Genomic DNA, 22,356 nt, shown 5'->3' on the forward strand with positions numbered 1-22,356 from the left:
GCGATTAGCCCCACGCAGGGGCCTGTCGACTACCACCCCCTGACCAGACCTCGTCAGCCACACCGAGCACGCAGCCGTCTCCCAGGCAGGCGGGAAGCTGCACCCCCAGGACTGCTACCCGGCTTGGTTCACAGCCCCTCTTACCTGCCCAGGGCCTTCCCGACTCCCTACCCACGCTGGAGAGTCAGGTGACTAGCAGCTGAAAAGAGGCCAGACCCAAGAGCAGCCAAGACCCCCTGTCTCCCAGCCCGTTCCCCTGCTGAACACTACTGCGTGCTCAAGAAGGGTCTGCCGGGCAGGCCCCGAGCTGTGCGCTGAGCTGCTGCCGCTAGAGCCGTGTCGCCCTCGCACCCCGCGCAGCCCCGTCGCACTCACGCACTTTCTGGATTTTCCTGATCTGGTCAGAGAGCGTGTCTAACAGGCGCGTTCGCAGGAAGTCCGTCACTTTGGCCACTCGGCCATCAAGGTAGTAACTGGAATGAGAATAAGAAGGCAAGAATCAGACAGGAACGAAGCCAGGAGCTGGGAGTAATTGTCCCTTGCCTTGTCCTGTGGGGCCACACCCAGAGCAGACGGCTCCTTCGCTCAGGCTGCTCGTGGACTGGGAAGAGTCCTTAAGCCTTATCCCCTTCCCAAGCCCTGGCCCCTCGCCACATCCGCAGCTGGCTCCTCCATGTGCCCTTGAGCACGAATGTACAGAACAGTGTGACCAGGGCATGGAGAGAACATGAACCTGAACAGCCAAATGCTCACCTGCCGCAGAAGTCGCTGGGTGCAGCTGGGAGCTGACTCACTACTCTGTCAGACACCAGGGGCCTGTCTACACCAGCCACCTAAAGTGCAAAAAGTCCCTTTTTGTGCAAAACCCGGAGGAGAGTCTACACTTGCCAGTCGCTTTTTGCGGTCAAGCTCAGAGGATTCACCATGAACAGAAGACGACTTCCACGAGAGGGGCACAGCTCTCACTGGCGATGTGCAAGGGGAGACACACTCCTTCTGGTTACGCAGCTTAGCCTCCAGAGGGTGTCCCATGGTGCCTGGGTGACCACTCGGGCCAGCAACTCTGCTGCTCGGCTGCCAGGCAAAGAGACACCTGCCCCGCCCCTGTAAAGCTGGGGAACTTTGGAACTAGTTCCTGTGCTCTTGGAAAGGACAAACTGGCAAAGTTTTGTTTTCTGTGGTCCAGAGCACCAGGTTCTGGTGCCTGCTTAAGGTCGTGGGGAGAGGCGAGCGCACTGACCGGTTCTGTGCCAAGTCACTGGTCGGTGCCAGCTCTCCATAGTGGACTTGAAAAGCCCATCTAGCCTGGCTTGGAGGGAAGCACTGTCCTGTGGGCCAAACACAACAAAGACCAAGCTAAGGGTTATGCCAGCAGACATGGATGGCTGTGTGGGAGCAATGTCTGCGGCCATGCATGCCGCAGGTAGCGGCGCTTACGGATCTGCGCAGAAAGAGAACGGCACGTTAAGGAATCCACAAGTGATGATGGGGTGGGGATACGTCATAGGAACATTGGTGACAAAGAGCCTTAGGGGGCAGGGAACAGAGTGAAAACAAGCTTGGAGAATGCGGCGCCCTCAACAAGATGGGGAAAGTGTGATGGAGTGGGGGATACGGGTGTATGTGGGGGGGGCTCACAGGGGGTGGGGGGCTCCTGCTGAGGGTAACCTGGCAACCAGGTGACACCTCTGAGCTGCAGACAAAGGGGGAGGTGGCGCCTGAGGGGTTTGAATTGGAACTGGGAGGTGGAAGCAGTGAGTCTGGGCTGGGAGAGAGAGAGACAAAGGAGGGGGCCAGGCCCCGGCTCCGGGGGCCCCCTCTCCCCAGTGTGGATGGGACTGGCCGTCTCTGCTGGCTGTACTGACCCCTCTGTACGATGCTGTGTCCTGTCGGCTCATAAACCCGCTGCTCTCCTGCCGAGTGAGAGTCACTCTGGCCTGCAGACACAGTGCAGAGCCTGGGACCCCGAACCCCATGACGGAAGGTAATGTGGAAGGCAGGTATTCAGTGAGAAGCAGTGCTCTGAGATGCAGGGACAATAGAAAGGCAGAGGAGTGACAGAAAGCCTGTTACTCATAAATCCAGAACACAACAGGGCAGCAAGAGAGATCAATGTGATTTTGGGCTACAAAAGCCCAGAGGACATCCTGGGCTGAGCAGGGAACAGGCATCCTGGCTCGGGAGGAAAGGTGGCTCTGACGTTGCCCCGAGGGCTGCAGTTAGTTCTTGGCACCACACCGCCAGAAACACGCTGACTGGCTAGCGTCCCAAGGGAAGCAACAGGAAGCAGGAGCAGACCGGAGGAACCGCTAACTGGGGGAACCTGAAAATGCAGAATGTGTCCAGTGTGGTGGAATGGTACGGGAGGACGTAATGAAGGCCTAGACACCCGTGAGGGGAGATTACTGGGAGCTTCAATCCCAGGAATGCCTCTGTGAAACCGTCTGTCCTGGGCCCTGGTGAAAGCTTCATCTCCTGGGGCATTTAAGCAGGGGAGGCAAACAGCAGAAGACTCTCTAGCATTGCTCGGGCCCTCTTGCAACTCAAACTTTCTCAGGGAGTTCTCAGCTCTTCCAGCAACATATGCTACAGAAACCCGCAATCGGACAGGCAGCTTAACCACTGAACTAGGCCAAGAAAGAACTGCTAGGAATTGGCCTGCTTTGTAAAGCAGTTACAGCAGGAGAAATGCCCGTCAGGGTTGGCTTATTTCTGCTTCAACACAAAAGTTGCTATGAAGCCAAGAGTGCCGGACAAAATCATGCACATTAGTCCAGCCTCAGAGAAGCCAAGAGCTGCCCGGCAAAGGGCAGAGTATTCACAAGTAACAGACATCTCTCCCCCACCAGCGCAATGGCTTCTACCTAGGGACACTGCAGCTAGCACAAAGGAGAACTCCTAGGAAGAGGGAGCACCAGATAATGCTTTGTTTGTCTGCCTAGTTCATAACTCCCAGACAGCAACTGTGCCTCAGGAACGACACGGTCAGCAGCTCCACCCTTCACTTGCGACATGCGCCGCTTTTGGAAAGATCCTCCACCACAACAGACAAGCAGCTCTGGGCTTATAGAATCACAGACTCCTAGAGCACTTGAAGTGGAAGGGACCTCGAGAGGTCATCGAGTCCAGTTCCCTGCCCTGCCGGCAGGACCAAGCACCATCTAAACCAGCAGTTCCCAAACCTTTCGGCATCACACCCCCTCTTGACTTTTGAGAAACCCTCATGCCCCCCTCACCTCTTCTTTACCATCATCCAACCCCCTTTAACAAAAAAATCAATTGGTAATTTAAAATAAACACAAAAACTTGATATAAAATGTTATTTAAAATTAAAAATAAGCACAAATAGTTTTTCTTGGCCCCTTGCGGGTGCCTGGTGCAGCCCCAGCTGATCAGCTGCCTGCCTGCCCGAGACCTGCACTGCCAGAGCTGCCCACCGAGCCGTGAGCTGCCAGGACCAGCTGCCCACCCAAGCCCCACGCGTCCAGGGCCAGTCACCTGCCTGACATCCCAAGCCGCCCAGGCCCCGTGTTGCTGGGACCAGCTTCCTGCCTTCCAGCCCAAGCCACCCAAGCCTCATGCTGCTGGGGCCAGCCACCAGTCCAAGCCCCTCCCCTCCCACAAAGACAGGCACCCCCCAGACCCCCTGCTCTTACCCCATCCCCCTAACCTGAGGCAGGCACCCCCCATCTAACCCCATCCTCCTCCCTCTCCCCTCAGTCCACACTCCCTCACCTTTGCAGAAGGCAGCTAGCTCCACATCTGTCTTCACCGGCTGCCTGCTTTTTGTAGTGGCTGCGCTGGGCTACCCGCATAAAACGGCAGGGCCGGAGAGTCAGAAGCCGAGACCAGCTCTTTCTTTGGGTGGAGGGAACAATGGGGAGGCTGAGTCTCCTCGTGCCCCCCCTGGAATTTCTTCACACCCCCCCAGAGGGGTATGACCCCCAGTTTGGGACACCATGGCCGAGACCATTCCCAACAGGTGTCTGTCTAACCTGCTCTTAAAAATCTCCAGTGATGGAGATTCCACAACCTCCCCAGGCAGTTTATTCCAGTGTTTGACCACCCTGACAGTTAGGAAGTGTTTCTTAATGTCTCATCTAAACCTCCCTTGCTGCGGTTTAATCCCATTGCTCCTTGTCCTGTCCTCAGAGGTTGAAGAGAATGATTTTTCTCCCTCCTCCTTGTAACCCTCTTTGAGATAGCTGAAAACTGCTGTCATGTCCCCTCTAAGTCTTCTCTTTTCTAAACTCAACAAGCCCAGCTCTTTCAGTCTTCCCTCAGAGCTCATGTTCTCTAGACCTTTCATCATTCTTGCTGCTCTTGTCAGGATCTTCTCCAATTTCTCCACATCTTTCTTGAAATGTGGTACCCAGAACTGGCACAGTACTCCAGCTGAGGCCTAATCAGCACAGAGGAAACTGTCCCAATCTAAGTGTGATCAGGTTTAATGCACACCAGAATGGGGCCCAGAAGCTGAGCAGCACGTTACAAACTCACTAAATGAAATCAAAAAGCAATATCCAGAGACAGAGGGTTCTTGCGGGAGGGTGTGTGGCCCTGGGATGAGCAGAGATTAACACAAGACAAAGGCTGAAGTGTCTTGCAGCCAGCTCTAAAGAGGCTGTGGAGCCAAAGCCCAGACAATACTGACGCACCCAGACACACACAAACATACCACAGTGTCCTCCAACTGGCAAGGCATGAGCTGCAGCTCAGCTATGGTGTGCAAATCTAACGGAACATCTTCATCACTGAGCTCCTACTGTTGTGACCAGTGATTTTTGGTAAAAACCAGGAGCTGGTAGGGCTCCTCACCTCCCTTTCTGTGGGGTTCCTGCAGCTGGAGGGGCGGTGAGGGCTCTGGTAGCCCCATGGCTGGGAGCCAGCTGGGTCGCTGAGCCCCGCCGGCAGCCCCAGCCATGGGAACCCTGGCAAGGAGGTGCTGGGACGCAATACCAGCAAATACCGCCAGAAAAAAAGCCCTGATGGAGATATTTCAGAAATAGGGCCCACAGAAGAGAGGCTCTGAACAAACAGATAATTGAATGACAAGCCCAGCAAAGGCTTCCATTGCCTGGTGCTCACTAAACAAATCAGACGCCATCACCTCTAAAAGTGCCATTAAACACAGAGCACGTAAACCTCTCTGACCCAGCTGACAAAGTTATACTATTGCAAGTGAGCAGGGCTCAGCGGCTACGTCTACACGTGCACCCAACTTCGAAATAGCTTATTTCGATGTTGCGACATCGAAATAGGCTATTTCGATGAATAACGTCTACACGTCCTCCAGGGCTGGCAACGTCGATGTTCAACTTCGACGTTGCTCAGCCCAACATCGAAATAGGCACAGCGAGGGAACGTCTACACGCCAAAGTAGCACACATCGAAATAAGGGAGCCAGGCACAGCTGCAGACAGGGTCACGGGGCGGACTCAACAGCAAGTCGCTCCCTTAAAGGGCCCCTCCCAGACACACTTTCATTAAACAGTGCAAGATACACAGAGCCAACAACTAGTTGCAGACCCTGTATATGCAGCACGGACCCCCAGCTGCAGCAGCAGCAGCAGCAGCCAGAAGCCCTGGGCTAAGGGCTGCTGCCCACGGTGACCACAGAGCCCCGCAAGGGCTGGAGAGAGAGTATCTCTCAACCCCCCAGCTGATGGCCGCCATGGAGGACCCCGCTATTTCGATGTTGCGGGACGCGGATCGTCTACACGTCCCTACTTCGATGTTGAACGTCGAAGTAGGGCGCTATTCCCATCCGCTCATGGGGTTAGCGACTTCGACGTCTCGCCGCCTAACGTCGATTTCAACTTCGAAATAGCGCCCGACGCGTGTAGACGTGACGGGCGCTATTTCGAAGTTACTGCCGCTACTTCGAAGTAGCGTGCACGTGTAGACGCAGCCAGCGTGACCACAGAGCTCCTGCTAGGTACGCGTGAAGTCAGTAAAAGCAGCGCATTTTGCAAATCCCTGTTAAGATCCGTGAAAGACTGTGGCACTGCTTGTATTGCAACCCTGAATGCTGCAAAGGGCTTCTGCTGCTGGTGGCTCCCCGCCTGACACACACACACACACACTCAGCGACCGCCAGCATGCACTGTGTTCTGAGAGCTGTACAGAATAAGCCACCTGCAAACCTTCAGCTGTGCTCCCAGGCACCCTTTGCCAGACTGGGATAACGTTATCAGGGAACCCCAAGAGGCAGGGACCTGGACCTGAACCTCCCCTACCTGTGTGTTTGTAATGCCCAGCCCTGGCACAGACCAGCTCAAGGCATAACACAGTCCTTTTATCCCTTTAAACAGACACAGCCCAGCAGCTGGGCACGTTGGCTGGAGTTCACAGACATTTTCATTCCAACACAGCACGTTGGTTTAGACTAAGACAAATTTATTAGCAAAACAAGACAGGATTTCAAGTGAGTTCACTTGCAAGAGATAAAGTTAGACATGGTAACAAGCAAATAAAAACACTGAGGAAAGCTTATTCTAGCAAGCGGCAAGCAAGTCGTGAGCTTTGGTCAAATGACTTTTCATAGAATCACAGAATCCTAGGGTGGGAAGGGACCTCAGGAGGTCATTGAGTCCAGCCCCCTGCTTCCAGCAGGATCAACCCCAACGAAAACATCCGAGCCAGGACTTTGTCAAGCTGGGCCTTAAAAACCTCTAGGGATGGAGATTCCACCACCTCTCTTGGCAAAGTATTGCAGTGCCTCACCGCCCTCCTGGGGAAACAGTTTTTCCTAACATCCAACCTACACCTCCCCCTCTATAACTTCAGACCATTGCTCCTTGTTCTGCCGTCTGTCACCACTGAGAACAGTCTCTCTCCATCCCTTTTAGAGCCCCACTTCAGGAAGTTGAAGGCTGCTATCAAATTGCCCCTCACCCTCCTCTTCTGCAAACTAAACAAGCCCAAATCCCTCAGCCTCTCCTCATAGGTCGTGTGCTCCAGCCCCCTAATCATTTTTGTTGCCCTCTGCTGTACCTGCTCCAACGCACCCACATCCTTCTGTCACCCACCCTCTTCCAGAAAGACAGGGGCTCCCCCATCCCTGCCAGGGTCTCCTGCAGGTGCCTGAAAGTTCTGCTCCCTTGTTGCCTCAGGTGAGAGAGAAGTTGGGCTTTTCTACTGCTCCCCTGTACTGTCCAGGGAACTCTGGGAATGGATTCTTCTGAAGGGTACCGCAGAGCAAAGTTTATTCAAGCTGCGAGGAAGGTGACAGGAGTCTGGTAGTGAAGAAAGCTCCATGCTGGTTTCTATCATGACTATTTTTTACTAAAATGCAGATTGTTCTGTTTCCTGAAACTCCCTGCCCTGCAGCTGGATGGCCCTGTTTACATCTTACAATTAAACTGAGGTAAACCCACAATGCTGCGCCTAGGATAGCCCTCTCGCTGACCCTCTGAGTCTATAGCCTGTTTAACCCCTGCACCCAGGAACTGGTTAAAACCCTCAGTGGTTGGTGTGTTATCGCCGCCTCTGGAGAGGTTGCGTAGTGGCAGAGAGGTGGCCGTGTTAGTCTGTACTCCAGCAAAACAAATAGCAGAAATGTGCATTTCTGGAGACGTTGTTAGTGTTTGGGGAGGTGACCTGAACCGTCCTGTCCTCCTGCTCCGCTGCTGGTTCTTCCTGGCACTCAGAGGGTATTGCTGCCCTCCCTATGTGGACTGAGGGGTCTGCTGCTCTGCCTTTTGTAAGGATCCCAGTCAGATGCATGTGTAGCAAACAGCCTGGGTGGGCCTTTCTGTGGCGATACCTCCTGCCTGCATGTCGGCCTTGCTTGCAAAGTCCAGATGTGATGGTTGGTCTGACCGGAAGCAGGGTGTGAGGAAAGCGGCCTGCCTCCCTCATCATCACCCTGCTCACCTGAGAATGTGGGCAGCACTCGCGATAACAAGCCCACCAGGGAGCTGTCACTGCCCGGATTGAGAGACTGGTGCAGAGGGTACCTACGGCCCCTCCTAGTGGAGGAAATGGGGCTGGGCCAGTAGCTTTGGTGCCAAGAAGGTCGGTGCCAGCAGCTTCCTCAGTATTGCAGTTGGTGCTGGTGGCTTCCTTTTTATCACTGGCGTTGGAGCCAGAGGAGTTGCAGAGGGTTTCAGAGCCATCTCCTTCCGCGATGTTCACGATGCCGTGCTGGAGGACACGGGCTTGGTCTTGCCTCTCACTTCTGCACCGAAGCACAGGGAACTGGCAGAGGCCACTGTGCTGATGGTGCCTGGATCCTGGTGCCTTGTATGTGCTGAGCTGCAGCACAATGAGCCCTGACCAAGGGGACCTGGGTGAAGGATGATGGCACCAAGAGTGCACTTATCGAGTCTGCGGATGATGCCAACTTGGGAGGGGCGGCAAGTGCTCTAGAGAGACTGTCAGAATGCAAAATGATCCCGACAAAGTGCAGAAATGGTCTGAAGTGAACAGGATGAAGTTCAGGAACAACAAACGCCAGGTGCTGCCCTTAGGGAGGAACACTCAGTTTCACACATACAACTGGGAAGTGACTCCCTGGGCCACAGCCCTGCGGGAAGGGATCTGCAGCTCACAGTGGACCACAAGCTAATTACGAGTCAGCAGTGTGACACGGGTGCAATAAACACAAACATGATTCCAGGCTGCATTAATGGGAGTGTTGTGAGCAAGACACGAGAAGTCATTCTTCTGCTCTACCCTGCACTGATTCGCTCTTGGCGGTCACTCGACAACAAGTAGGATGTCTTCCTGTCACCCTGCTCTTGGTGAGTCCGTTGATGGCCGATCAACCTGATTCTGGAGCCGCAGGTCTTATCGCAGCAGGGGCAGGTGTTGGTAGCATGGGAGGGGCGCGGGGCAGTTTTTGATGCTCTTTTCTTCTTCTCTACCTCTCCTCGTCTGCACTGCGGCAGGACCTCTCAAACTGTGCCAACCCCTCACAGATTACAGCTCCCCACTGGGGACGGTCTTGGGCAAGGATCTCCCACGTGTCAATACTGATGCTGAACTTTTTCACGTGTGCCTTCAGCACGTCCTTATATCACTTCCGCTGGCCCCCAGCGCTCCTCTGTCCTTCCTCCAACTCAGAAAACAGAATCTGTTTTGGGAGGCGCTGATCAGACAGTCGAACCATGTGACCAGTCCAATGAAGTTGTTGGTGAATGGTAATGGCTTCAATGCTGGCCATGTTCAAAGCTCTTCCAGGATACTGGTGTTCATGTGCCCGTCCTCTGAAGAGATATTTAGGATTCTCCTGAGGCAGCATTGATGATATTGCTCAAGTGCCTCCAAATGATGCTAGTGTGTTGTCCAGGGTTCACATGCATACAGTCGCACTGGAACAACCTCTGCATGGTATACAAGGAGGTTTGTCTTGGGATAGATGTCCCGGTTCTCGAAGACCCTTTGTCTCAGGCGGGTGAAAGCAGAGCTTGCACGGCTCAAACAATGCTGGAATCCTGCTTCAAAGTTGACTTTAGCAGGAAGATGACTTCCAAGGTCTGGGAAGTGCTCCACATTTTCCAGCAGCTCTCCACTGACTTCAATAGAAGGTGCATGAGATTGTCCTGTCGGTGAAGGCTGGTGGAGCACCTTGGTCTTTTTGATGTTCAGTGTGAGGCCGAGATTCTCATAAGCTTAATCGAAGGCACTTACGATGGTCTGAAGGGCTGTGGGAGAAACAGCAACAACCACATTGTCATCCGCGTACTGCAGGTCCATGATCGAGGTTGTGGAGGTCTTGCTTTTAGCCTTCAGTCTCCTGAGACTGAAAAGCTTCCCGTTCATTCTGTAGACAATCTTCACACCATCTGGCAGCTTGCCATCAATGAGGCGAAGGGTCATGGCGATGAAGATGCAGAGCAGTGATGGGGCAATGACGCAGCCTTGCTTGACTCCCGTTTTGATGCTTTGGGACCTGTTGTTGCTTAACATTGTGGCAGTCAAGTTATCAAGGAGCAGATTTAAAATGCCGATGAATTTTTTGGGGCAGACGATCTGTGAGAGGAGTGTCCACAGGGTGCTACGACCGACTGAGTCAAAGGCTTTGGTCAGGGCAACAGAGCTCATGTATAAAGTTTGGTTGTGTTCACGACATTTTTCTTGTAGTTGCTGGGCAGTGAAGATCATGTTCAGTGTTCCTCAGAATGGTCAGAAGCCACACTGGGATTCAACTGGAGTACTGTGTCCAGAAATTGGAGGGGGCCCAGAGAAGGGCAACTTTAACAATTAAAGATCTAGAAAATATGACCTAGGAGAGAAAATTGAAAGAATTGGGCTTGTGTAGTTTGGAAAAGAGAATCTGAGAAGGGACATGATATCAGCTTTCAGATATCAGATATCATCAAGTACCTAAAAGGGCATTAAAAGGAGGAGTGAGAAAAATTATTCTCCTTGGCATCTGATGATAGGACAAGGAGCAACGAGCTTAAACTGCAGCAAGCAGGGTTTAGGTTGGACATTAGGAAAAACTTCCTAACTGTCAGAGGAATTAAGCACTGGAATAAATTGCCTGTGGTGGTTGTAGAAACTCCATCACTGGAGATATTTAAGAGCAGGTTGGATAAGTATCTGACAAGGAAGATCTAGATGGTGCTTGGTCCTGCTGGGAGGACAGGGGACTGGACTTGATGACCTCTTGAGGTCCCTTCCAGCTCTAGCGTTCTGTGATTCTGATTCTCTCGGGCTGCTCCCTGCAAGGAGAAGTGGATGATTTTTCTGAGGAATCAGCCTCAGTTGAGTTCTATGGAGAGAGTTTCACTGATCTGCTCTCAGTGGGTTCTGTTGTCCCGGGTCTGAAGCTGGCCACTGGGTGTGTTCCATTAGCACGAGTTTGTGTCAGGCCCCTGTCTCTGTGAGCCACGACTTTGAGATTGCTGCAGTAAGTGCGCATCTACTAAGGGACGTGCAACTCACCAAGACAGCAGACACTCTGCCAGTGCCTGTCTGACCCTGGTGTCACTTCCCTGCGTGTCCTGCAGCACTTAGAGCTGGGTGAACCAGGCAGGCTTTCCGCTTCACATCTCTCGCCCAGCTAGCCTGCAGATGTATTTATTTTTTTGAGAAAAAAGAAAGAGAAGTAGCTAACTAACTCGTATGCTATTGAAACGATCTTCCCACTGTTTGCAGAGCAGCACCGTCTATCTCTGCAGCCCAGCTGTGAGCTCCACAGCAGCCCCGGGATGGCTGAGAAGGACCTGAGCTGGTCAGGTGGTGCACATGATAGATGACAGACCCCATGGTCCGCCTGGGCACTGCTGCAGAAACTCGCTAAGCAGCGGTGTGGGGAAGCACCAGCGTGCGAAGTGGAGCACCCACACAGACATCCCTAGAACACCTCTAGGCTACTGCCTCCTCTCCCTTCGGGATGCACAGGGGTCTCAGGGCCACCCTCTGTCTCCCCAGAGCCCACTGAGAGCAGCCGTGCCCGCAGCTCTTGGGCATCCTGCTCAGCTGGCAGGTCGAGTGTGTCCTCAGCACTGCCGAGGTCCACTTCTGGGCTCCTGCTACGGCGGCAGGTGAGACATGTCTGGCTCCGCTGGCAGCTCCAGCTCAACTGAGCTTCAAGGCCCGTCTCTTATGCTCCCTGTTGCTCTCCTCCCTTCCGGCAGGTGGAGGTGTCCTGGCTGTGCCCACCACGGGTCGGGCGCAGGGTCCTCCCCGTCAGTCCTGGAGGGAGGCCACACCCCAGCGGTAGCCTGAGCTTTACACAGCCCCGAGGGGTGTCACGTCGGACCCTGACTTTCTCCAAAAGACACAAGGCCGGAGTGGCTGAACCTTTCCTCCCCCCAGCAAGGCCGTGGGGGTCACTGTCTGGCTCTGGAAAGCCCGCAGGTGTTTCTTGCTGCTCCCCCAAGACATTAATGCAGCACCCGCTATGCTGTCACAGCGCGGCCCATCCGGGCAGGCGTTTCACTCGCGATTTCCTTTCAGCGCCTCAGCCCCTCCTGACTCGCCTTGTGCCACGTGGCCCTGGCCCGGTCCTTTCACGCACACTGACGGCGTGCACGTCACCAAACCCACAAACCGTCGGGGTGGTTTACCACGCCTACGAACGACCGGAGCTGCTTTCTACTGAGGCACAGGCCCATTAACAATGCCTCGTAATGGACGAGGTGAGATCTGATCACCTACCCATTGTCCCAGAGACAGCGCTGGGGTTGCTCAGTCCAGTGCATTGAACTCTGCTGGGTTGGTGATGTCGGCCTGCCCAAAGTTCTCTCGTCCACTTAACACGTGGTCCACCAGCCCCAGAAAGTGGCTCCTACTGGCAACGCTTTGAATTCACACAGTGCCAGATCAGTGATAAAACCAGATTACTTCTGGGACTCAGGTCCCAAAGGAACGTGCCAGCGCTCATTCACAAGAGAACAGGCAATACGATGCCTCACTTTGCTCACAACGGCTGGGCATAGGCTAAGCTTTGAAGACAGACATCCAAGGCTGGTTCTGCACAGATGCTAGCAACATCCTGCTGGGGAACTCAGAGCCTGACCGATCACGTTGCAATGCACATTTCATCCGGATGCCACTGACCAGCAAGTTTCAGGTTTCCCATCACACCTCACGAGGCAGGTTTGTACAAAGGTCACTGCACTGGTGAACAGGGTTTGATGCCAGGGTGCCAGGGTCACAGACTCATTTTGCAGGTGGGGGCAGCAGCCCAGAGAAGGGGGATGAGCTGCCCAAGGCCATGCCGTGAAGTCTAGGACAGAGCTGAGAACAGACCATAGATTACCTGCCTCCAGACCTCTTCCTCATCCAACCAACCAGCTTCCCACACCAAAACGAGGCCCTGGCTGCACAAATCCTGCCAAGGTCCAGCTCTGCAACTCACTCCCTGTGGCCCTGCCTGCAAGGCGTGGCCGTGTGGTTCCCCACACAGGAGGGGCGGTAGGTTGGTGTACTATTGCCCTCTGTAGATGTCAGTCCCAACATGGGCTCAGGGGAGCACCCTACATGCTCCAGTCAATCCTTACAGCTTCACACACCTCCCTGCTACTCCCTGGAGCTGACACGGCAGCGCAGATGCTGACACGGGCTCAGCCGGCTGAGTCAATGCCTGGCAGAGCTGGGAGGCCCCGTGTCCTAACTGGAGCGGCCAGGCCTGTGCAGTTTGCATAGCCCTGTACCACAAGGCAGCGGTAGTCAACCTGCGGCCAAGGCCTGCTGGAGACCGGTGTAAGAGGGCAAAGCAGGGGCAGCAAGAGTAAACTTGTCCTGAGCCTGGCAGGGCTGGAGCCAGGCTTCTGTGCACTTGAACCAGACTGCAAGAACTCCCACCTGCAGAGCCCACTCCCCAACCCGACCCCACATCCCCTGCAGCAGCACCCTCCCCCACAACCAATGTGCCCTCTCGTCTTCTCCGCCAACGTGTGGAATAATTTTAAGTGCATCACAGCATGTGGGAATGTGCACCACCAACCAGAATGCACAACCCACCCGTGGATGTACTGCTTGCAATTGAGCAGTACTGGCATTGCTCCTGAGTGGCTGCACAAGCCCCCAGCTTACAGGGAACACTGGCCACAAGAGTGAGCAGCACCTTTCTGGGACCCCCAGTGCCTGGGAGGGAAACAAGGCACACTCCTTACTGCCACTACCCCACGACATCCTTCCTACCGCAAGCCTGACCTCCTGGGGGAGGAGGGCGCGGTGCCCCCACCTCAACATAGGTCAGCCACAGCTACACTGGTCTGAAATTCTTTTTATTCCCATCCACGCATATTTTTGCCAAAAATGTTGAGATGTTTGTTTCTAGTTAACTTTTCCCAGGGATATTTTTGAGCTTTTGGCCAATTATTCTGACAAAAAATCCCGCCAAGTTGTCTGTGGAAAGCAGACACTTTTCAGGGAAAAAATGTTTTGACAAGAACCCAATTTTCTGTCGAAAACCAGGTTTGAGAGAAGATCTTCAAGGCGCACTAGTGCCAGGAAGGCGTCATGGCTGCACATTGCCACTGCCTGGGAAGGCCACTGTTCAAAGCCAAACTTTCAGACCCCGCCAGCTGGGCTCTGGATCATGAGATGTTAACAGTAATACACTTTGGGCTCCTTCATTCCACTCCTGGGGAACACGCCCTGAGTGCTGCCTTTCTCAGCCCCCGCCAAGGCTAGAACCTGTTGTTTTTTCCGGGACAGCTGAGATTCTCCTGTAATCACATGACTCCAGCAGCTGGAGCTGTTTCATGGAGCATGCCATAGCATCCTAGGGCTGGAAGAGACCTCAGAGGTCATCAGATCTAACCCCCTGCCCAAAGCAGGACCAACCCCAACTAAATCATCCCAGCCAGGGCTTTGTCAAGCTGGGACTTCCGCTTCAGACTATAGCTGTTTGTTTTGGCCTGTCACCACTGAAGACAGCCTCTGTAAACCCCCTGCAGGCAGTTGAAGGCTGCTCTCAAATCCCCCTTCACCCTTCTCTTCTGCAGACTAAATAAGCCCAAATCCTTTAGCCTCTCCTCATAAATCATGTGCTCCAGGTCCCTGTGCTGCTGCGCTGTGCTGGTGATGCTGGGACAGGACAGGCTCTTGAAGGAACCAGCAATAACAACTACTGAGGTCTAATCTGGCAAGTTTCAGCCCTCAAGCTCAGAGCTTTATCAGGTGGGGAAACTGAGGCACAGAGGGGCAATGGCTTGTTCAACAGCAGCCAGCGAGTGAGACGAGACCCCAGGGCTGCCTGAGCTCTGCTCCAGGCTGCGGAGGTCGGAGAGGTTCTGCTGCGTGCGCCGGGGGCCGCCTCACTGTTCAGCAGATGTGCTGGTGTGCCAGAGACAGTTGTCCCACCGCACCCCATAGACACAATACCAGGCAACCGGGTTCCCTCTCTACTCATGGGGCTGGCTGCACCGCTGCCACCTCTCCGGCTCCAGCTCCCCTGCTGCCTCTGGAATCCTTCCCCAAAGGGCCAGAATTAGCTGGGCCCATTAGCCTTTTCCCTGTTTAATGAGGCGAGCCCCGGCCTAGGGGCAGCTGGTTTTGTTTACTCCCCACTTAGTTTAAAGAGGGACCTGTGCCCCCATTATCTGACCCCTTCTTTTATTTCAGTTAATTCAATTACAGCCAAATTCCCAGCACTCAGGAATTTCCGGCCCTAGCGTGTCGCTGCCACTACGGGGAGTCTGCTTGGAATTACAGCACCCGCGTGCCCGGGGCACTGGCGGTGGCGGCAGCTACTGTGCTGGAAGGGCCTCCGCTGCTGCCCGATGCCTCGGGACGGGACCCAGGGAGACGGGGGGCCATGTCGCCAGGCACTGGGGAGGGGCACAGGGCCCTGCCTGCCTGTCAGGCTGGGCAGAGGCACAGACGCGGACACAGACACAACAAGCTTGTTTCCCACCAGTGGTCCTCCATTTCTCTCCCCAGAGCCCCCCGCAGCCAGAGGCTGCCTGTGCCCCCGTCTGGCCCTGGCCTCCAAATTCACAGGCCTATGCTGTGCGCACACTTCCTGCTGGCCCCCGTGCGCAGACCCCCGCACAAAGGCCCTATCCGTGTACATCTCACATACAGACCACCTCCCACCGCCAGACAGTGAGAGACGCAACCCACACCTCCTCTCCGCTTCCGTGCACGCCCGGCATCCCGACCAACCCCGTCTCGCCGCCCCTCCAACCACCCCAATAAACTCGGCTGCACAAACCTTCGCCCAGCCCCCTCCGCACCCTGCCCCTGAACGCCCCAACCACTGAACCCCACTTCACCCTGCTCACAGCCACCCTCCCTCACCAGACCAAAACACTCCCTGACACCCCCCCCAAACACACACCCCCTCAGACCAACCAGACGCAAACCCCCCAAAACCACACGCTCCCTGACACAGACCCCTCAGACCAACCCCCGACACACCCCCCCCAAAACCACACGCTCCCTGACACAGACCCCTCAGACCAACCCCCGACACACACACCCCCAAACCACACGCTCCCAGACACACACCCCTCAGAAAAACCCGACACATCCCCCCCAAACCACACACCCCTCAGACCAACCCCCCGACACACACGCCCAAACCACACGCTCCCAGACACACACCCCTCAGAAAAACCCGACACATCCCCCCCAAACCACACACCCCTCAGACCAACCCCTGATGCATGCACCCCCAAACCACACGCTCCCAGACACACACCCCTCAGACCAACCAAACACATGCATGCCCAAACCACACGCTCCCAGACACCCACCCCTCAGACCAACCCCCGACACACACCCCCCCAAATCACATGCTCCCAGACACGCACCCCTCAGAAAAACCCGACACATCCCCCCCAAACCACACACCCCTCAGACCAACCCGATGCATGCACCCCCAAACCACACGCTCCCAGACACACACCCCTCAGACCAACCCCCCGACACACACGCCCAAACCACACGCTCCCAGACACACACCCCTCAGAAAAACCCGACACACACGCCCAAACCACACGCTCCCAGACACACACCCCTCAGACCAACCCCCGACACCCCCCCCCCAAATCACATGCTCCCAGACACGCACCCCTCAGAAAAACCCGACACATCCCCCCCAAACCACACACCCCTCAGACCAACCCGATGCATGCACCCCCAAACCACACGCTCCCAGACACACACCCCTCAGACCAACCCCCCGACACACACGCCCAAACCACACGCTCCCAGACACACACCCCTCAGAAAAACCCGACACACACGCCCAAACCACACGCTCCCAGACACACACCCCTCAGACCAACCCCCGACACACACACCCCCCAAACCACATGCTCCCAGACACGCACCCCTCAGAAAAACCCGACACATCCCCCCCAAACCACACACCCCTCAGACCAACCCGATGCATGCACCCCCAAACCACACGCTCCCAGACACACACCCCTCAGACCAACCAAACACATGCATGCCCAAACCACACGCTCCCAGACACACACCCCTCAGAAAAACCCGACACACACACCCCCAAACCACACACCCCTCAGACCAACCCGATGCATGCACCCCCAAACCACACGCTCCCAGACACACACCCCTCAGACCAACCCCCCGACACACACGCCCAAACCACACGCTCCCAGACACGCACCCCTCAGAAAAACCCGACACATCCCCCCCAAACCACACACCCCTCAGACCAACCCGATGCATGCACCCCCAAGCCACACGCTCCCAGACACACACCCCTCAGACCAACCAAACACATGCATGCCCAAACCACACGCTCCCAGACACACACCCCTCAGACCAACCAAACACATGCATGCCCAAACCACACGCTCCCAGACACCCACCCCTCAGACCAACCCCCGACACACCCCCCCCCAAACCACATGCTCCCAGACACGCACCCCTCAGAAAAACAAGACACATCCCCCCCAAACCACACACCCCTCAGACCAACCCCTGATGCATGCACCCCCAAACCACACGCTCCCTGACACACACCCCTCAGACCAACCGCCGACACACACACACCCCCAAACCACACGTTCCCAGACACAGACCCCTCAGACCAACCCCCAACACGCGCACCCCCAAACCACACGTTCCCAGACACACACCCCTCAGACCAACCAAACACATGCATGCCCAAACCACATGCTCCCAGACACCCGCCCCCAGACCAACCCCCGACACACACACCCCCAAACCACACGCTCCCAGACACACACCCCTCAGAACAACCCAACACACACCCCCCAACCACACACTCCTCAGACCAACCCGATGCACACCCCCCAAACCACACGCTCCCTGACACAGACCCCTCAGACCAACCCCCAACACACACACACACACAAACCACACGTTCCCAGACACAGACCAACCCCCGACACCCCCCCCAAACCACATGTTCCCAGACACAGACCCCTCAGACCAACCTAACACATGCACCCCCAAACCACACGCTCCCAGACACACACACCCCTCAGAACAACCTGACACCCCCCCAAACCACACACCCCTCAGACCAACCCGATGCATGCACCCCCAAACCACACACTCCCTGACACACACCCCTCAGACCAACCCCTGACGCAAGCACCCCCAAACCACACGCTCCCAGAAAGACACCCCTCAGACCAACCCCCAACACACACACCCCCAACCACACGCTCCCTGACACACACCCCTCAGACCAACCCAACACACTCCCCCCCAAACCACACGCTCCCTGACACACACCCCTCAGAGCAACCCAACACACTCCCCCACAAACCACACGCTCCCAGATACAGACCCTTCAGACCAACCCGACACACACCCCCCCAAACCAAACGCTCCCAGGCAAACATCCCTCAGACCAACCCCCAGACACAGGCCCTGTCAGGTGACCAGATGTTTATATTGGGTCTGGGAGCCATTTAAATGCCCAGTGTGACTATTGGCCCCAAAGATCGTGCTAAGGGGGCCGTGTGAGGTGTCTAAGGAAAGCCAGTCATGCCCTGAAGGTAGGTGTGCTACTAGTGTGACTGTACCATGTCTGGCTAAAGTTACAGATGTTTAGCTCTGCAGCGGCATGAGAAATGGCTCAGTGCTGAGCTTCACAGTGGGACCTGGGGCTCCACCCCAGCCAGGACAATACACTGAGCAAAGGCCCAGAGGGCCAACACCCATTTTATGGTGGTGGGATTTTCCCACTGGGACAGCAGCGAATGGGAACTCAGCTCAGAGACCCACCGGGGCAGGTGGTGGGCCAAGGCCTGTGGAGAAGGTGGAATTTTCCCTCCGCACATGAAAAGCTGTAAGAGGGGCCCTGGCAGGTATTTCTCTGTTCTTTGGTCCTCAGGAGTTAAGCCTGTGTGGACTGCGGGCCCAGCCCTCAGAGGGGTGATGTGGACTTAGCAGGGTCCAACTTCGATCTTCTGTCTCAGCACGTGACCCCAGCGGCCGGATCTACAGCGCTGCAGTGACTGACCCTACGTGACCTGAAATGAACTTTCAGAGCCTCTCGAGAATCAGCCAACAGCACCGCTGGCTGCCTCCGTAGTTCTGAGTGAGGCATGTGAAGTGTCGCTTTAACCACGCTGCTCTCTAACCCTGGTCCTCCTTTGGTATCAGTAAATCCGTAGGTGTTAGAGCTAGAGAACTGGCTTTTGCCTCGTTGTTGGGGTAAGATCCGGGTAAGTATTGACCCGGGCCTGTGGCCGGGTCCTTTGGGGTCTGGAAGAATCTGTGTGGTGTTGGGTGAAACTGTTTTAATAACCTCTCACCTTAGTTTGGGGTGGTTGGTGTGGGTCGGTGCAGCAGCTGGGCAGTCTGTGGGTTTGCTTGGGTGGCTCTGGCTGGCCGTGGGGCTGGCAGAGGTGCTGTGGTGGCCGGCTGGATTTGCCTTAGTCAGAAGGAAATCCCAGCCTGGGCTGGGAGTGGCCAGATTTTGAGCAAAGATCCCCTGGGCCGATTTCTCCAGCTGTGCCCAGAAACCCTGTCCTATCACACACGCCCCCCAAAACCAAAGCCCACCTGAGACATGCCCCCCATACAAACTGACCCCTGCCCCACACTTGCTCTCACCCCTGGAAAGGCCCACAACCTGACAGATGGCCCTGCATGAAGCAGCCCCTGGGGAGGCCGGGGAGCTGACAGACTCGCCAGGCCCCTGGGCATGGGCGGGCAGGGGGCGGCTCTGTGCTCCTGGAAGGGGCAGGCCGTCAGGCAGAAGGGATGGGGTAAGGCCAGGCAGCTCTCAGCACCATCCTGCCTGCAGCGTGCCTCCCCCACAGCCTGCGGCACTCAGCTGTTAGCGGTGGCGGCTGGGAGCCCCAGGCCCTTCTGAATGGCTGGGCCCTGGGACAACTTCCCCTTTGCTCCCCATTGGCAGAGTGACGCAAGGCCCCCACATGCCCACAGCACTTGGCCCAACACCCCCCACCCTATGTGAGCCTGCACCGCACGCAAACGCTGGCGTGAATTCCCTTCGGGCACGCAGCCAGGCGAATGCCAAGGACTCCTTTGTCATGTGCCTCTAGAGGGAGGTCTGCCTGAGTTGCATGCACCCACTAAGCAGCTGCGCACCCCACTGGGAGCCATGGCCACCACTGACCCTCCACCTGCAAAGCCAACAGGGCACCTGGGTGATTGTGCCAGATAGGGCCTGCCCCTCTCTCCAATCAGACAACCCCTTTGCAGCCTGGGCCAGGGCACTGAGCGCGTGGAAGTCCAGAGGAGGGGGCTGGAAGGGGTGGGCAGCCTGAGTGATCGGCAGGACCTTCTAGGCAACTCCTTTGCTCTGCAGGCACAGTCCTGGAGGCCTGCAGCGGACAACAAACGTTGCCTTGGAACCAAGCACAACAGACACAAGCACGTATGGAAGGGAAAGACCAGGTACCTGGAGCACTGTCAGTCCTACCCACCTCCTCCCCAGTGTAATGGAACATCTGCAGGCATGGCTGGGCTGCAGACACACTGAGTCAATAACGCTGCACTTCGGGAGAGAGGGCACCGGCTCCAGAGCACAGGGACAGGCTGGCACATCTCTTCAGAGATGTCCAAACACGGTCAGACAGTCGTCAGAGAGATTTACAGCTATGTGCAGCGTGCGAGAGAGCTGGGGGTTTGCACCAGGCCGACCTGCCAGGCAGAGTTTGCTTGGCGCTGACTGGGCGTTGCAGGCACTGCATTTTCAAAGGAATAGCAGATTTGACAAATTATAGCCAGTATCCCAGGAGAATCTTAAGGGTTTGGAAAACCAACATTCATATTTTAAGCCAGACGCCAATTTGGTTTCATCATCATTAAAATAAAAACTGCCACCTGCTAATAATTTTCCTCTAGGTTATAAAAAGTCTGTTGGGCTGGTTTGTTTTTGTTTGTTTGTGGGAACAAAGAAGGAAGAGACACAGTTAGTTAGGATGATTTACCAGAGACACAGGCCAGTGCTAGTGCCCACAACTGTAACCGGTGTCATGCTACAGACTCGGAATGCAAAATCAGGACGAGACCCCACAGACAGCAGGAGCCTGGGCTGAACTGGGGCCCGTCCACTGCAGAGCCAGGAACAATTTGACAAAAGACTCCTGCTTCATTCTCTTGTGGAGCTGCAGGCGGCACCCGGAGAGCACACAGCCCCACAGTGGCACCGCACCTTCCATGGACACCTGGCACCACCTGTCACAGGAACTGAGAGGGGGACCCCCACTCCTGGTCCCAGATGAATTTGCATTTGTTTAGCCTGTGAATGGGTTTCCCTTTACAGGCCCTGACTCAGGCAGATCCCGCAGATCAGGACCTATCAGAGGAAGAACTCCCAGACCAAATGAACATGATCTGCCCAAGGTGTGAATTTCATTTGCCATTTTGCTGCCCAATCATTTAGTTTTGTGAAATCTTTTGGAAGTTCTTCACAGTCTGCTTTGTTCTGAACTATCTCAAGCAGTTTAGTGTCATCAGCAAATTTTGTCACCTCACTATTTACTCCTTTCTCCAGATCATTTATAAACAAGTTGAATAGGACTGGTCCCAGTACAGACCCTTGGGGGACACCACTGGTTACCTCTCTCCATTCTGAAAACTAACCACATATTTGTACCCTTTGTTTCCTGTCTTTTAACCAGTTACCAATCCATGAGAGGACCTTCCTGCTTATCCCACAACAACTTACTTAAGAGCCTTTGGTGAGGGACCTTCTCAAAGCCTTTCTGGAAATTTGTCCTCAGTGGATTGCCCTTGTCCACATACTTGCTGACTCCCTCAAAGAACTCTAGGAGACTGGTAAGGCATGATTGCCTTTTACAGGAACCATGATGACTTTTCATAGAATCATAGGACTGGAAGAGACCTCAGGAAGTCACTGATTCCAACCCCTTTCCCAAAGTAGTACCAATCCCAACTAAAATCACCCCAGCCAGGGCTTTGTCAAGCTGGGATTTAAAGACCTCTATGGAAGGAGATTCTACCACCTCTCTAGGCAACCCATTCCAGAGCTTCATCATCCTCCTGGTGAAATAGTTCTTCCTAATACCCAGCTTACACCTCCCCCTCTATAACTTCGGACCATTGAGCCTTGTTCTGCCATCTGTCACCACTGAGAACAACTTCTCGTCATCCTCCTCTTTGGAAACCCCCTTCAGGTAGCTGAAAGCTGTTATCAAATCTCCATTCATTCTTCTTCTCTGTTGAATAAGGGGTACGTCTACACTCCTGAGTTATTCTGGAATAACATGTCTATACTACAAGGAAATCCCAAAATAAGCAAAACTTATTCTGAAAGTGTGCATCCATGCACAGTACAGCCTAGCATCCAGGGCTTTAATCTGAAATACTATGTCTGAACAGCAGCTTTATTTCAAAATTAGCAATTCCAGAATAGTTTATTTCGAAATAGCCCCTATGCCCTGTCCACATAGCCCCTGTTTTGAAAGAGGCACCATTGCTCATGGAATGATGTTTACCAAT

The 22,356-nt window shown here is 55.0% G+C and overlaps 1 protein-coding gene across 5 annotated transcripts in view; it reads right to left on the minus strand.

Annotated features, from left to right (window-relative positions):
- The window catches only part of HPSE2 (heparanase 2 (inactive)), a 225,299-nt gene that overhangs the window by 38,019 nt on the left and 164,924 nt on the right, over window positions 1-22,356 (minus strand). For all 5 annotated transcript variants that reach the window (XM_074999988.1, XM_074999987.1, XM_074999992.1 and 2 more), the window contains one exon: window positions 380-473. In XM_074999988.1, the coding sequence (XP_074856089.1) occupies window positions 380-473 (94 nt within the window). The remainder of the gene's footprint in view (window positions 1-379; window positions 474-22,356) is intronic.

This window comes from Carettochelys insculpta, chromosome 7 (assembly GCF_033958435.1).
Source record: "Carettochelys insculpta isolate YL-2023 chromosome 7, ASM3395843v1, whole genome shotgun sequence".
NCBI classification, from domain to species: domain Eukaryota; kingdom Metazoa; phylum Chordata; order Testudines; family Carettochelyidae; genus Carettochelys; species Carettochelys insculpta.